The sequence below is a fragment of the Stegodyphus dumicola genome, chromosome 3 (assembly GCF_044657685.1).
Source record: "Stegodyphus dumicola isolate Sdum_Otavi_A_Nest chromosome 3, ASM4465768v1".
NCBI classification, from domain to species: Eukaryota; Metazoa; Arthropoda; class Arachnida; order Araneae; family Eresidae; genus Stegodyphus; species Stegodyphus dumicola.
Genome location: NC_140770.1, coordinates 237,531,520 through 237,546,730, shown reverse-complemented (window position 1 = coordinate 237,546,730; position 15,211 = coordinate 237,531,520). Strand labels below are relative to the sequence as shown.

Sequence of the window (15,211 nt, the reverse complement as noted above, 5' to 3'; positions counted from 1 at the left end):
ATCTATTTCGCCTTTTACCATTTGTGACAGAACTTTATTCTGATAATACAGAACTTTTAATTTTTACCTTATCTTTGCTCCTGAGCTCAAATGATTCAAACAGGCGCTAGAACGACACACCAAGCCGTCTCATGCTACAAGATGAGCAAGTTGCATTTGTAAAAACCGCTGGATCTTTTCGCTCAATACTTCGAAGTACAGGTTTGCAGGTTTCTGCTAGTACGAGAAATTCCTGCAAGGAGGAATTCAGAGACTTGTCATTGAATTTGCAGAAATTATTATGCACATCTCCTTCTGTTTGCTTAAGTCCGGAGTCAGTTTCATAATATAAACATATTTTAGGGCCTGCGCGTATCAACGGAGGCTTCCGCATATCATGGCTGAGATTCTTTTCCGTAGTTCCTTGCGTTGTTGGATATAGCGGGCAAATTTTTGGACCTCCTGAGCACTTTTATATATGTATTTTTTTTATTCACCTTCTTTATTGGACATTATAAGTCAAATAACGTTTGAAACCCTTGAGACATCGAGGATTGTTAAAACAAACCATTTGTCCCTGCCTCAAATCTTTCTTTCTTTACATTCTTTTCTTTACATTCTTCGATCCAAAGATTTTCTTACTGTCGTAGATCCATCGTAAGGTGGGTTATATATTTAACATGAAGGTGACGTGGGTAATTTCATATACTATACGTATGAATACGACAACAATTTATTATAACGAGAACAAAACAAATATAATTTACATGAAGTTAGTAGCATAATATTCTGCTGGTGAACAGTGTGTAATATATATTATCGTGATATTATCTTCTGTAAAATCCTCAAAGATTTTCAATGATTGGGGTGATCCTGCATCTAGTGATGCTTAGTTATCCAGTTCAGCATTCGAAAATGGCTTTTGCTCTCAATTTAACCTACTCTAGTACTTATTTTTCAGGTTCACAGTGGATGATAAACTACTTTGCGTAGATGCTACCTTGTTGAAAAAGACATAATGAGCTTCCTACCGCAGTGAATATAATACGCAGATTTTATTTGATAGTTGCAATCTGTATTTCCATAGCTCAAACTTTTCTTAGGTCTTTCCTTTTTTTATTAACTACAAATCTGAAAGTTTTTCACTGCAGATTAAAAATTTAATCTGGTAATCCTCAGAAAAATTCGGAAATTTTTTTAACAACATAGGCAGTGCTCTTTTAAGTTATTGACAGCAAAACTATGAAACCCATTTCCTTCCATGTCATTTTCTAATAGCAGAAAGAATAACTGTTATCCATTTATTTCTTTTGTTAAAGTTGTAGGGTTTATATTTATTTTAACTAACATTTATTTTAAGTTTAAACTATCTTTCCTGTCAAGCCTTACTTTCCCCTGGAACTGCCAATGCCAGAATATGTAAATTTGAGTAGAACGCGCAAGCATTCAAATTATCAGCGGAAGTATTATGATTTAAATAGGAAGGAAACAAGTTCGGTGTGTGATATTCTTACTGCACGAGCGCAGAGGTAGTTAGCGAGAATTGAAGAACCCCGCGTTGCGGCCTATGTGCTTGGCGGGAAGTAGTGGTAATCGTTCCAGTGAGCTTCAAGTCTGCTGAATTAGCAGCGGTATTGTAAAACGCGGTGAGTTAGTTATTTTAGAGAGCCTCGTAGTTAGAATCTTGTCTTTACTTTCTTTTCAGGTTATTATTTTTATTTGACTGCCGAGTTGGCACCGTCTGTAAGCGTCAAGAGGACGCAATTGTAATTTATTACGTTGAATAAAAAGGGACTTAAACCCTTCACAAGGCTCTATCTTTTATACAAGTTTTCACAGTCACCTCTTGGTTGCGTGCAAGTTGGAGGCGCGCAACGTTATATTGGCGCCCGAACACTTATCGAACTGAAATGGCCGAAAACTGGATGGAAGCCGCTGGACAACACCAAGAAATGACAACGCAGTTAGAAGGATTTGGATACCTGGTCCAGACTTTGAGAGCATCAATCAAGCCAAACGTCCATTTCGACGGAAAAAATTCGGTGGCGGTATTTCTCGAAGGTCTAGAAAACCACTTTCAGCTCTACCCTGTGCCTGAAAGACAAAAAGTTGCCATCGCTACATCAGCACTAAGAGGACAGGCCGCGCTATGGTGGAAAAATATAGGTAAATTTTTATTAGAAGAATTTGCAAGCCAGACATATACATTTGAAAATTTCAAAAAATCGTTAGTAAAGGCCTTCTCCATAGTGAAAGATCGCGCACGGCTGGAAGCCGAGCTATATAGTTTCTATCAACGGGATACAGCAGAATTGACGGACTTTATTCTACGAAAAATCAAGCTAACGGATATGCTGTATGGAAAGAAACCCGATGCGGAGATAATTGAAATAATATTACCAAGATTGTTACCCGCTGTCCAAGACTACTTTGAAATTAGAAACCCAAGCACATTGCAGGAACTTTTCGAATTGGGGGTGAAGTTTCAAAATCGCAGAATAGCGGAAAAAGCGAGAGGGGAAACATATTCTCAAAGTACCCGAAGGAAGGAGGAAACCAGAAATGGAAATCGCTCGTATGGGGGAAAGAACTATCAAGCTAACGCATCGAAACTCGAAGGTCAAGGCACAAAAAGAAAATTTGAAAATAGACATCCGCGTACCCAGAAGACACAGATTGAAAAGAAAGCTTTAAACGAGTAGAGGGGCCTGTGAAAGGGAGGGTCCAGACCCCGGAAGTTTTAAAAAAACCCTCAAATAGACATTTAAACACGGTCATCGTAAAAAACTCACAGCTACCAATTATACAAGTCCTGGTTGGCGATGTACCAGTAGAAGCCCTCATCGATACAGGAGCAGAAGGAAATTTTATGAGTGAAAAGTTCTTCAAAAAGAATTTTTATAGGATACGACTATTTAAAACCAAAAATACGGAAATTATAGCGGCGCAAGGAAAAACATGTCACTGCATCGGGAAATTATCATTAAACTTACAGGTAAAAGAGGAAAATCTCAAAGTATTAATTTTTGTGGTGAAAGACCTACAACACTCTCTTATTTTAGGTATGGACTTTTTAAGGGCCGCGAGGGCCAAATTAAATTTTCAAGATAGTTCCGTGGTGTTGGAGATGGACCAGAGGGTGGTGGAACCTGTGGAGACACCTGAAGTGGACCTTAGCCATCTGAATGACCATGAAAGTAAAGCAATACAGCAAGTGGTGAGTAATTTTTCTCATTTGTTTTCAGAAAAACCAGGAAACTGCTAAATCGTGACTCACAAGATTCAATTAAATGCCGAAAAACCTTGTAGGACTAAACCGTATCGTTATGATAAACAAAAAGACCTAATCATCGAAGAACATATTCAGGAGATGTTAAAGAATAAAATAATAACGCCCATAAATAGTGAGTACGCGAGTCCAGTCGTACTATGTAGGAAAAAGAACGAGTTTCCTCCTTCGGATAAAAGGGCTTGGAGGTTTGCTATTGATTACAGAAAACTAAATAGTATTACCAAATTTCCAGTTTACCCTTTGCCGGTTATAGACGAGATCATTAGACAGATCAAATCGACAAGATATATGTCTACTTTGGACTTAACGTCTGGCTACTATCAAATAGCTATGAGACCCGAAGATATACATAAAACCGCGTTTATAACAAAATCGGGCACTTATGCATTTTTACGCATGCCCTTTGGGTTGTGTGGGGCCCCATCAACATTCCAGAGAGCTATGGACATTGTTCTAAAGCCTGTCCTAGGAAAATCTAATTTATCTAGATGATATAATCATAACGAGTAGTACGTTGGAACAACACATTAATGACCTCGAACAAGTTTTTAAATTATTAAAAGAGGCCAGTCTTACAATTAACGCCTCAAAATGCAAGTTCGCAACTAAAGAACTTAAATATCTCGGTTATAAAATTTCGCAAAAGGGTATAGAAACGCAAGATTCAAAAATAAAAGCTATTAAGAATTTCCCACCGCCCAACACCGCCAAGAAACTTTCATCTTTCCTTGGATTATGTTCTTACTATCGATCTTTCATAAAAGATTTCGCTAATATTGTTGAACCACTCTTAGTAATCAAAAGAAAAAGGGCTAAGTTTACGTGGACAGCGGAAGCTAACACAGCTTTTGAAAGATTAAAAGAAGCGCTTATTAATGCCCCTGTTTTAAAATTCCCTGAGGGGGACGAAAACCTGGAAATTGCAGCAGATGCGTCAGATTATGCGGTGGGTGCGGTTCTTATGCAAAATAACCATCCGCTGGCATTTTTTAGTAAAACGTTGAATCAGACACAAAGGAATTATACAGCTACAGAAAGAGAAACATTAGCCGTATTAATGTCTGTACACAAATTTCGAGTTTATTTCGGCAAATCGCCAGTAACAGTCTTTTCGGATCATGCGGCTGTTGGTAGACTTTACTCGGGAAAAAACCTAACGCCCAGGTTAATAAGATGGGCTTTAAAACTCCAAGAATATAATATCACAATAAAATATAAACCGGGTAAGGAAAACAATGTAGCTGACGCACTTTCTCGTATAAAACTGGACGATGAAGGAAATGAACTTAAATGCGCTGTGTTGACTTCAAAAATTTTAGATTCTAGAGATACGGTTATTACTGAACTGAAAGCTGATCCTGAATTTGGAAATATCTATGCTTATTTGAAAGACCCCGAAAGCTTTGAGCATACAGATATCGATGCGATAAGAAATAGAGCAAAAAACTATGAAATAATAGATAATTTATTATTCTATACGAAAACAACAAACGAAAATCTTGAGTATAAGCCAGTCATCCCAGCCTCGCTTCGATTAAGCATTTTGAAGGAGTTGCACGAAGAAAAAACAGCGGGCCACCTCGGGGTCAGAAAGACTATAAAAAGGGTACGCTAGGCGGTATATTTCCCGCAATTATACAAAATAGTAACGGCGTATGTCAGGTCCTGCAATCAATGTCAGTTAATAAATGATATTAATTACAGCCCGGCCGGGTACTTAAAATGCATTCGCGCTACATTTCCGAATGAAATTTTAGGCATAGATCTTCTTGGTCCCTTCCCCCAGAGCGAGTTAAATAAAAATCGTTTTCTTTTAGTAATAGTAGATCATTTTTCAAAATGGATAGAAATTGTTCCACTTAAACGCGCGTCAGCCAAAACAGTCGCAGATGCATTCTTACACAGATACATTTTAAAATACGGTGCACCGATAAAAGTCATTAGCGATAACGGAAAACAATTCATTAGTCAAATATTTGAAAACATATGCAATGGACTTGGCATACGCCATATCAAAATGGTTCCGTATAGACCACAGGCTAACATAGCAGAAAGAGTTAATAAAAACATTGTAAAAATAATTCGCAGTTACGTTAGCACACATCACAAGCGCTGGGATGGCTACATAAATGAATTAGCTTATGCTTTAAGAACGGCACATCATGATACTACGGGAAAAACTCCAGCAGAATTATTTTTAGGCAGAAAGTTAATTACGCCTTTAGATAAATTATTCTCTGTGCAACAAAGAGAGCAGGAGTTTAAACAACAAGATGTGCAAAAGCTCATTGATCAGGCGCTTAAAACCTCGGATACGGCAAGAAATAGACAGAAAATTTATTATGATAGAAAACGCCGTGAAGCAGATTTTAAAGTTGGGGATAAAGTATTGAAGCGGAAATTTTCTTTATCAAGTGCCCCAGACAATTTTATGGCAAAGCTAGCTCCAAAGTTTGAAGGCCCCTATGTAATTCAGGAAATCAAAGGAGTAGTCTTATATCTTAAGAACGAGAGAGGGGAAATCTGTAAAGCAAGTCCCGACCAGGTGAAAAAATACTATAATCCAAATGATTTTGAAATCCTTAAAAGTTTCTTGCAGGACTCAAGTCTAAACGAAATAGAAGGGCCAGAGACAACTATTCCACCACCCAAGAAACAGAGAACTGAAGAGAGACCTAGCACTTCTACAACCCGGACGTCGGTATCAAAAAGAAAAAATAATTTTCAAACTCCAGCGTTTAAGAAAAACAAAAATACAGATGCACCGGGTAAAGAAACCGTGGTAAAGAGAAAAACACCACCTACAAAGGATAGCAGGAGAAATTACACATCAAGGAGAACGCGCACACGGCCACAGAGTCAGGCGCCAGCAAGGCCGCCGTTCCGGAAACTGAAACGCCAGCAGGAGGCACAAAAATACGAGGAACAGAAGAAATTCAAGAAGGACTCCAGACCGGAGGACGTCAAGACCAGCCGTCCCAGGCAGAAACGGAAATGCCAACAACCAGACGATTACTCCGCCAAGAGGCCAGCATGTAGAGGACGCAAAAGAAAAAGCAACGTGGACGACACTCGGAGATCAATAAGGAGAAGATTGACATCCATGAAACCTCTAACTTGGGATCAATTCTGCCAAAAACGGATGACGGAGTTTCAAGCATCGAAAACTCAAAGATAAGTTAAAACCTTCTATAAATTTTTTTTCTCTGTTGTTCCGAAATGTTATGCATAAGTTCTATGTTTTGACGAAAGTCAATATGTCTCGGTTGAGACTTAGTTTTGTTTTACTTTATTTAGCTAAGGCAAAAGTATTATTTTCTTTAAGTGTAAAAGCTAAAAACAAGCATTTTCTGTTGGTCGAAAGACTAATTCTGTTATGTTAAAGCCAAAATTTGGCCGAAGATAAAAATAACTTCGTATTCTTGTATTAATAAGAATTTTAGTTTCAGTGCCGCCAGCTTGGCGAAGAATGAGTAAAGTAAAAATTTATTTTCTCTTATTCATTTTATGGTAAATTGTAAAAATCATATGTATTAAAATTTTGTAAATGTACGTAAATACTTGAATGTTATATAAAAGTAGAATTTAGTCTAGAAGCATAAAATTGTAGATGCTAAAAGTGAATGCTTAAAAGCAATGAAGTCAAAATTTAAGTAGTAAATTGTAGATAAAGTCATGCTTTAGAGCAAAAGCCTGCATGTTTAAAGATGAATGAGGGGGAAGTTAGAATGAATGTGTTTTGTAGGGTTCTCCACCTACATTTGAATTTTTAAGAATATTAAAGTAGCTCATTGAGTTGTAGAATGTCGAGTAAGGCGTGTCTATTTGGTCGTTGAATTCTAACAAATCATGGTGGTTAGGGGAAGTGTTGTAAGACTAAAACACGAATATTCCCGTTTGACACCACACACGGTGGAGAGCCAGGGTAAAGTTAAATTAATGCTTGAAAAATTGAATGAATGTGAAGTAAGCAATAACTAAGAAAAACGAATCATTTAAAAACAAAAATTTATTGTGTCAAGAAAGTGTAAATTATAATGTATTTAGAAAGATACTGATACTTATTCCTTCCAGATGCTGGAAGGAATAACCAGATGCTGGAAGGAAAGACCAAGATTGATTGATGAAGTCCCGGAAAAGTTGCTGTAAGAAGAAAGTTATAACGAGCAACAGAATTTTAGTATATAATTGTTACATAAGATTTTTTTGTGTAAACGAGGTTCTCGCCAGTTAGTTCAGAATTAGAGAAACTTACAACAGGTCGTTTGTAGGACCTGCTTCCAAGTTTTCCAAATTCTGGCAGCGGCAAATGTAGGGTTTATATTTATTTTAACTAACATTTATTTTAAGTTTAAACTATCTTTCCTGTCAAGCCTTACTTTCCCCTGGAACTGCCAATGCCAGAATATGTAAATTTGAGTAGAACGCGCAAGCATTCAAATTATCAGCGGAAGTATTATGATTTAAATAGGAAGGAAACAAGTTCGGTGTGTGATATTCTTACTGCACGAGCGCGGAGGTAGTTAGCGAGAATTGAAGAACCCCGCGTTGCGGCCTATGTGCTTGGCGGGAAGTAGTGGTAATCGTTCCAGTGAGCTTCAAGTCTGCTGAATTAGCAGCGGTATTGTAAAACGCGGTGAGTTAGTTATTTTAGAGAGCCTCTTAGTTAGAATCTTGTCTTTACTTTCTTTTCAGGTTATTATTTTTATTTGACTGCCGAGTTGGCACCGTCTGTAAGCGTCAAGAGGACGCAATTGTAATTTATTACGTTGAATAAAAAGGGACTTAAACCCTTCACAAGGCTCTATCTTTTATACAAGTTTTCACAGTCACCTCTTGGTTGCGTGCAAGTTGGAGGCGCGCAACGTTATAAAGTAGTAATTCCATCTTTAAAACTTTTTCGTGAACAATGAAATATGTTTGTCTCTCTACCTTGACAATGAGCTGCGTAACAGCTTATTTAGCCTTTGTAATAAACTTAACAAAAAATTAACCTGCATTGTCAAAACGAATCAATAAATATGTTCTAAATTCACGATTACATTATACAGTCTATTATATTATACAGAGAGATCAAAATTTTTGTTCTAATGTACAAAGAAAAAAAAAATGTACACAGTGTCCTTTGGAAATTTATTTTGTATGTCTTCCTGTGGCAAATGAACTGTTCCAGGGATACAGCTAAAGGAAATCTGGTCATTCCTTACTGTATCTATCAATACTATTTTCACGTAATTTGGATGTTTTCTGAGGAATGGATTTCCGTATTGAGATTACAGTGAATAAACTTTCCTTGTTTTGCTAACTTCTTGATCTGAGAAAAAACACAAGTATGATTGTCGACCATAAATCCTGCACCGTCAGTGAAAACTGCTAAGAACGTCTCTCGATCTATGTGATAGTAAATAGTAAAATAATCAAGAATGTCAAAAATATCTTCTTCCGTTGTCCGATTAAAAAAAAAAAAAACGCCTTGCTAGAATAAATTGGCTTCTACCACAACGAGAACAGAACCACTATACCTAACAAAGGGTTGCAGCTGCGCCATATTAACTTAATTTGTATATTTGTCCAGCTGTATATAAACTGCCTTGTGAATACCGGCTTATTAACTAGTAATTCATCAGCTTTAGTCAAAAGCCATATATGCTGAAATGCGATGAGAACAATATTATAATGAACGAGAAACATCAACTTATTTCCTGCTTTCCACTAATACAGCTTGATACTTTCTTAGATTTCATGATATTAAGATTATTCGCAAATTTGCCTGTGTTAGCATTTAGCACAGTTAAACTTACACTTCAGTGGGCGGGTCTGATTTTGTACAGTTATGAGATCTGGGTTCCATAAACGAGATAGAGGTGAAACAGACGTGTGGTGAAAGAAGAGGAGATGCCTTGCTTATGCAAATGTAAAACTTATGATAGAAAGCAGTCTAAAAAGAAAGACGTTTGAACATGTGAAAGAACACGAACTTCATAACACAACACACTGTAGGTGAGAGACAGCAGACTATGCTACGACAGTACTTGTATAGACCACGTGGCTAGTTGTACAAAGGTCACTGATTCCAGATGCTGAATAAATAAGAAGAAACTTGATGAGAATATTTATATAATAAAACATATGGAAAATGATAGAAATATCGCATTAAATCGTAGCATAATAATATATAAGAAATCAAAATATGCTTACCTCGTAATTGAGTTGAGAAGGAAGTGAGTTGCATAAGGTCTCACTTCACACACTTTCTTTTATAATCATGTAATCCACTTTGCGGCAAAATTGAATACGTTAATTGAACGTGCCTTATTTTAGAATCTGACTTTTTCCTCCTTGGTAAATCACGTCACACAGTAGAATACAATAGGATTTTGGTAATGCAGAATAATGTTGATGCACAAAATAAATAAACTAAAAACTTGCGTATAATAACGGTAAACTTGCGTATAATAACGTGAAATGCACAGTAACATAAATCTTCGAACAGGACAATTAGCCAGCAATATGTTATATATTATTTGCAGCTAGTATCTATAAGGTAAGTAGCACTGTGGTTTAAGGACAACCAACAAGATCAATACTAATGACAAGGTTACAAAAATATGTACAAATACAGAGACGGTGCAGAATTAGTGACATATAATAAAAAAGATACAAAAGCCCCCTTCCAAAACCCCCTCTAATATGTATAATTTAAATGATGAAAAAATACAAGTACATATACAACAAGCCAACGCTCAGCGTTTGCAGTGTGTATATTAATCCATTTAACTAAAGCAATAGCTCATAATTTAGCATTTGTAATACTTTATTACTTATGCTTAACGTCGCGAACGCAGAAGCGCATTTAAGAATACTGTTAAATCCTAACCGAAACTGTTATGAGCAACAAAAGACCAGCTTTGATTTTAATCACACATAACACGTGTTCTATTTAGCCACCTATATTTTTTGACCAGCTACTTCGGTACAACTCACTACATTTCCGAAGAGAAACATCGGAAGTGAGTGGGCTATCGAAGACATAATGGTCAAGATCACCAACTTTGCCACAGTTGCAAGGATCACTATCTCGTAACCTTGATGAAAGCTTTACATTTTTAATGAATATTAACGTGACAAAGGTCTTTCATGTCATATATGGAAATGAAGAAGTTTTCGATTTAATAAGTCTCATGTCAAAATTTCTCTCTTAAACAGATTTCCAGCTTCCAGATTTCACTAATATTTTTTTGAAAAAAAAAAAAAAAAAAAGAAATTTTAACAAAAATGGCTTTAATGAACTAAAAGAAAGTGTACCTTGAAAAACAGCGCATTCATTTCCTGCGTGGGAAAATTCTTAACACAAATATTTGTAAATTTTTTTTTTTTTTTCTTTTTTTTTTTTTTTATCTTTAAGCTTAGATTTCTGATGATTTAAGTGAAGTAGCTTCACCTTTTGTCGGTTCAGCATTATTTTTCCATTCGGGAGAGGTAAATATTATTTATCGAATTGAGGCTTGCCTTTAATAGACATGACTTTTAATTAACCACTTACTCATGTCGACTAATGCAAACAAATTTAAATATTGTAGAGCTTTCTTCGATTAATTTGTTAGAAGGTAAAACTGTTCGAAATAGAATTTCGAATCGGCTTGTAGTTTATTACACTTTTCTGAAGAGGAGTTAGAATAAGAAAACTGAACGAACTCTATTTTTAACTTGTTGGTCCCACAAGAATAAGTCAAAACACCTATCAATAAAGCCTATGAGCTAAAAAATAAGCCTCATGTGGATGCATGTAGTTGGTTTATTCAGTTTTAATAAAAGATATAATGTCAGGTTTTTATTTTGATGCTTTAAAAATAGAAAAAAAGGCAGCCGTAACTGAAATGTTAATCATAACTAAGTATGCATTGTTGAAAAACTTAGTTTGATAGCATACATATGTAACTTTATCCATGCATCCGAGAAGAATATTTCACTCCGGCCACATCAAAAAGTTTTTGATATGTTTGATTCCCTTGCCTATAGCGAAGATACCGCTGACAGCTGCTCTCTACGCTCAACACAATTTGAGAAGCAAAAGATCTAAGACCTTAGGTTTGGAATTCGTAAACCTAGGCAGCTTCCGTTTATTGATTATGATGTGGAACTTCTTGAAACTGTACATTTATGAGTTTTGAAGAACTCATTCAACTTCGTGATAAGTTTTAAACTTAAGTTATACAGAGGCTGTTCGCACACTTTTTAGACGACTTTCATTGTATTTACAGAAATATTTTACCTAAAATTTGTTGTGTTTTAAATGTTCCATTCGGAAACCCTTATTCTTCAGTATCATCCTACACCACAATTTACAAGATAATAAAGTCTTTTTTAGTATTAAAAGAGATATTTTATCCCGTTCCTCTTGAACAATTTTCCAAGGAGTTCAAGGAGTGTTTTATAAGTCGACGTTTAGACAATTCGCTTCTTAAAAGCGCAAAAGGGCGAAAATCCGTGGATAATACACCAGGAGATTTAGTAAGGATATGAATGAAGGGCATTGCCTTGATTCACGTTTCTTGCTCCATGTTTTTTTTTTTTTTTTTTTTTTTTTTCCCAGGAATTTTAACAGTGGATTTTGACTTGCCGGCTGCTTGCTTTGTCTTGCTTGAAGCAGTTTTACTGATTCATGGCACTGTGGGTAAAGGGAAGATATTTCATATTTGAAAATTGGATATAAAGCATGTTCCTGATAATATGGGGAGTTGACATTAACAGTATTTTGCACTCTCTTTAATTTTATTTGCCGTTATATGAAAAACCAGCAACAAACATAAATCCCTTTGAAACTTTCTTTAGATTCTTTGAACCTTGTTCTAAGACTTTGTTTTCTCTTTGATGATAATAAATGGATCTTTTTTCATTGCAGTCATTTAAATATACCCAAGATAGATTCATCTATTGGAAAAACGTTTTTGCATTTTTGTCTATATAATTGTTACTCAGGGAATTCTGCAGAGCGTTCTGCTTTCGGTGATATGTCGTGGTGAAAGACGGTGAACATTACGTTTTTTCTCCTTTTTAAGATTCAAATCAGTAATCACTTTGCTTACAGTTGGCATTGAGCATTTAAATGATTAATCAACAGTCCTTTGGCTTCACAGATCTTCTTTTAAAGTTCTTACCTTTGCAACATTCAAAACATTCCGTTTTTTTTCCTTGGGTATGTATTTTAACAGTTTTTCTCTTTGAAGCCAAACTTTGGTTTTTTTCCTTTCTTATTGGCAATATTGTCTATTGCTGCTACAAACATCGAAAAATCATGGATTTCACATCATTTTTTAACAACTAAATACGAATAATTTTCTTCCCTATGAGCGCAAACATGGCCTTCCGTCCATTGCTTCTTTAAAAGCTTCTTTAAGATAAATTTATGACTTGGAATTTGTGCAGAAATGCTTTTCATGCAACACTCTAAGTATTTATTTGAAAGCGTGGTATAAAAAATGCGTTATCTATAAAATAATCCAGTATTCAATAAATCATAATAATGTGAACCTTCGAATTGATCTGACCATCAAAACTTTATAATGGCACAGAAGATAGTAGAATAAAGGCAATTCTAATATCTGAGAGTAACTGCGTATCTACTGTGTTGTCTGATTGTCAACCAGATAAAAACTGCAATTGTTCTGATTTTGTGTACCCTCCTCTTTTCAGCGAACGACAAAACAACTCTTTTTACTCTGCTTCCGTAAGAGTCACACACGAACATGAAACACACTTAGTGGATCTTAGCCAGAAATCATGGTAAGAAGCCTCTTTTCTCTTTCTTCTGTGTTTTGTAAAGGCAATGAATTTATTTAATTTGATTTAATATATAAGTTGTACTTATAAATATTTTGAAAAATAGTAGCATGTTTTAGTAAAACACTTCTTTAAAATAATTGTATCAAAATCGTAGTAAAATAATTGTATCAAAATGTTTTCCGTATTCAAACAGTGAATTTTAAAAGGGAAAAAAAAAAGTAACGATTTTGATTTCGAATAACTTTCATATGAATATTTTTATAAGAGAGAAGAATTTACATTATTCTGTATTAAATTTAATAATGAAGCATTTTATTAGATTCGATAAATTTAGTTACAATTAAACGTGTGTAAGCTTCCTTGTCTTAACATAAGTTATTGAATTATAATATATTAGGTTTTTATCAATTTGATATTCATTTTTGATAACTTCTGTAATCGTAACTTTATACATTTACATGTATATCAGTGAGATATTTACCGAAGAACGGCAGAAAAAGAAGAATAAAAATCCTGACATTTAGTTTTATTTTTCATTTCGTATTATTAAAATCTGTTTTAGAATCATTTTTTTGTCAACTTTCCAATATTGCTCCTTTATAGAAGTTTAAAAAAAAAAAAAAAAGCATTCTTCTGCAAATATGAAAAAAACTTTCAATCTTGTCAAATTTGTTGTGAAACGGAATATAAATAATAAAATAAGGTCTCTGCATTGTGTTTCTTTACAAACATGCAAAGAAAAGCATTTATATGCTTCAAAACTCATTGTTCTTGCATTACGAAGTTTTTCTTGAATGTTAATGAAAATTATTTACTAACAGATGAAACAAAAGTCATTTCGGAATCCAAACAACATTTTGTTTTATGATCCATTGTCTGTGCATACAAAGTACTAAACATCAATGCTAATATTCTACAAAACTGGAAAAAGAAAAAGATTTGTAGTCCGAAAACTTCAGATTTTAGTCATTTTAAAAAATTTACCATCTGGGGTTGATAAAAAATAGTTAGAAAAGTATAAATCATATAATTTTAAAGATTACAGCTATGGACCTTTTGTAATTGAATTTTTTAATATTTTTTACATTTGATTTAAAGAATTTAAGGGAAGATTCTTATTCAACGCCTAAAATGTGTTTAAGCAAATCAGTTACATGAGAAAACTAGTTTAAAAATCAGTCCTCCAAGAATTCAAGACATAGAAAATAAAATTATTACTTAAAACAAGTTTTAGAAATAACAATAACAAACGACATAAAAAATTTAGTAAGCTAAGATGTAACTGTGAATTTATTTCCGGTGATCGCTTGCGTACGAGGCTTGTAATAAATATTTCCCTCACATGGATTTTCTATTTTGCCAGGACTCCAAATCCGTGGAAAAAAAAAAAGCAATAAACACCTTAAAAGCGTTTCCTTTGAGGTATTTAAAAATTCTGAATATTAAATTCTGAATATTACAACTAACATAAGGATTTATTTTTAAAGTCATGTTTTTTAATTTTAATTCTAATTTAAAGCATTTGATTAAAAAATGTTTTTAGAATAATTTGCGTATAATAAAATGGTATTTTATAAAATCTTTGTGCTTTGGTGAAATTCTTCTTTTAAGCATAAAGATTCGAAATGAACATAATGATTCAAAATGTTTTATCCATTTCGACCAACTCAATCCAAAATGAAGCTAAGAATAGTATTGTTGTGCGAGACGCACCTAAATTTCTTAGGCAAATTAGAAAAACAAAACTATGTATCCTTTTTAAATATTGATTACGCTGGTTAGTTGCTATTTTAACACTGTGATGAAAATGAGTGCGCGGGTTATCTGCTATATATTAGTAAGAGTATTGTAAAATTAAACGAATTGAGGCTATATTCGGAGTTCAACTGATTGGGTATAATACGAAACAAAATAATTGAAATAACAGCGTAAATAAAAGAACAAAAAATTTTTTGTGTGTTACCTTTATTTACTAAATATCATGTTCTATGCACTTAAACCATAAAATTCAATTCAAAAGCAATATCGAAAAATAATTTTAAAATAAGCATATTTTTAGAATTTCCAATATACAGTCTCGCGCGCTCGAGATAAAAATGTTTTTTCATACAGTGTTGCCTGCTCGCTTTGAAATCGTTGAGTTTGTTAATTAAAAAT

At 34.4% G+C, this 15,211-nt stretch overlaps 1 protein-coding gene across 1 annotated transcript in view; it reads left to right on the top strand.

Annotated features, from left to right (window-relative positions):
• Eip63F-1 (Ecdysone-induced protein 63F 1) overlaps nt 1–15,211 on the top strand; it is a 122,702-nt gene that overhangs the window by 12,709 nt on the left and 94,782 nt on the right. Inside the window, exon 2 of the mRNA XM_085813943.1 lies at nt 12,965–13,054. Coding sequence (XP_085670069.1) covers nt 13,052–13,054 — 3 coding nt within the window. The 5' untranslated portion in view covers nt 12,965–13,051. The remainder of the gene's footprint in view (nt 1–12,964; nt 13,055–15,211) is intronic.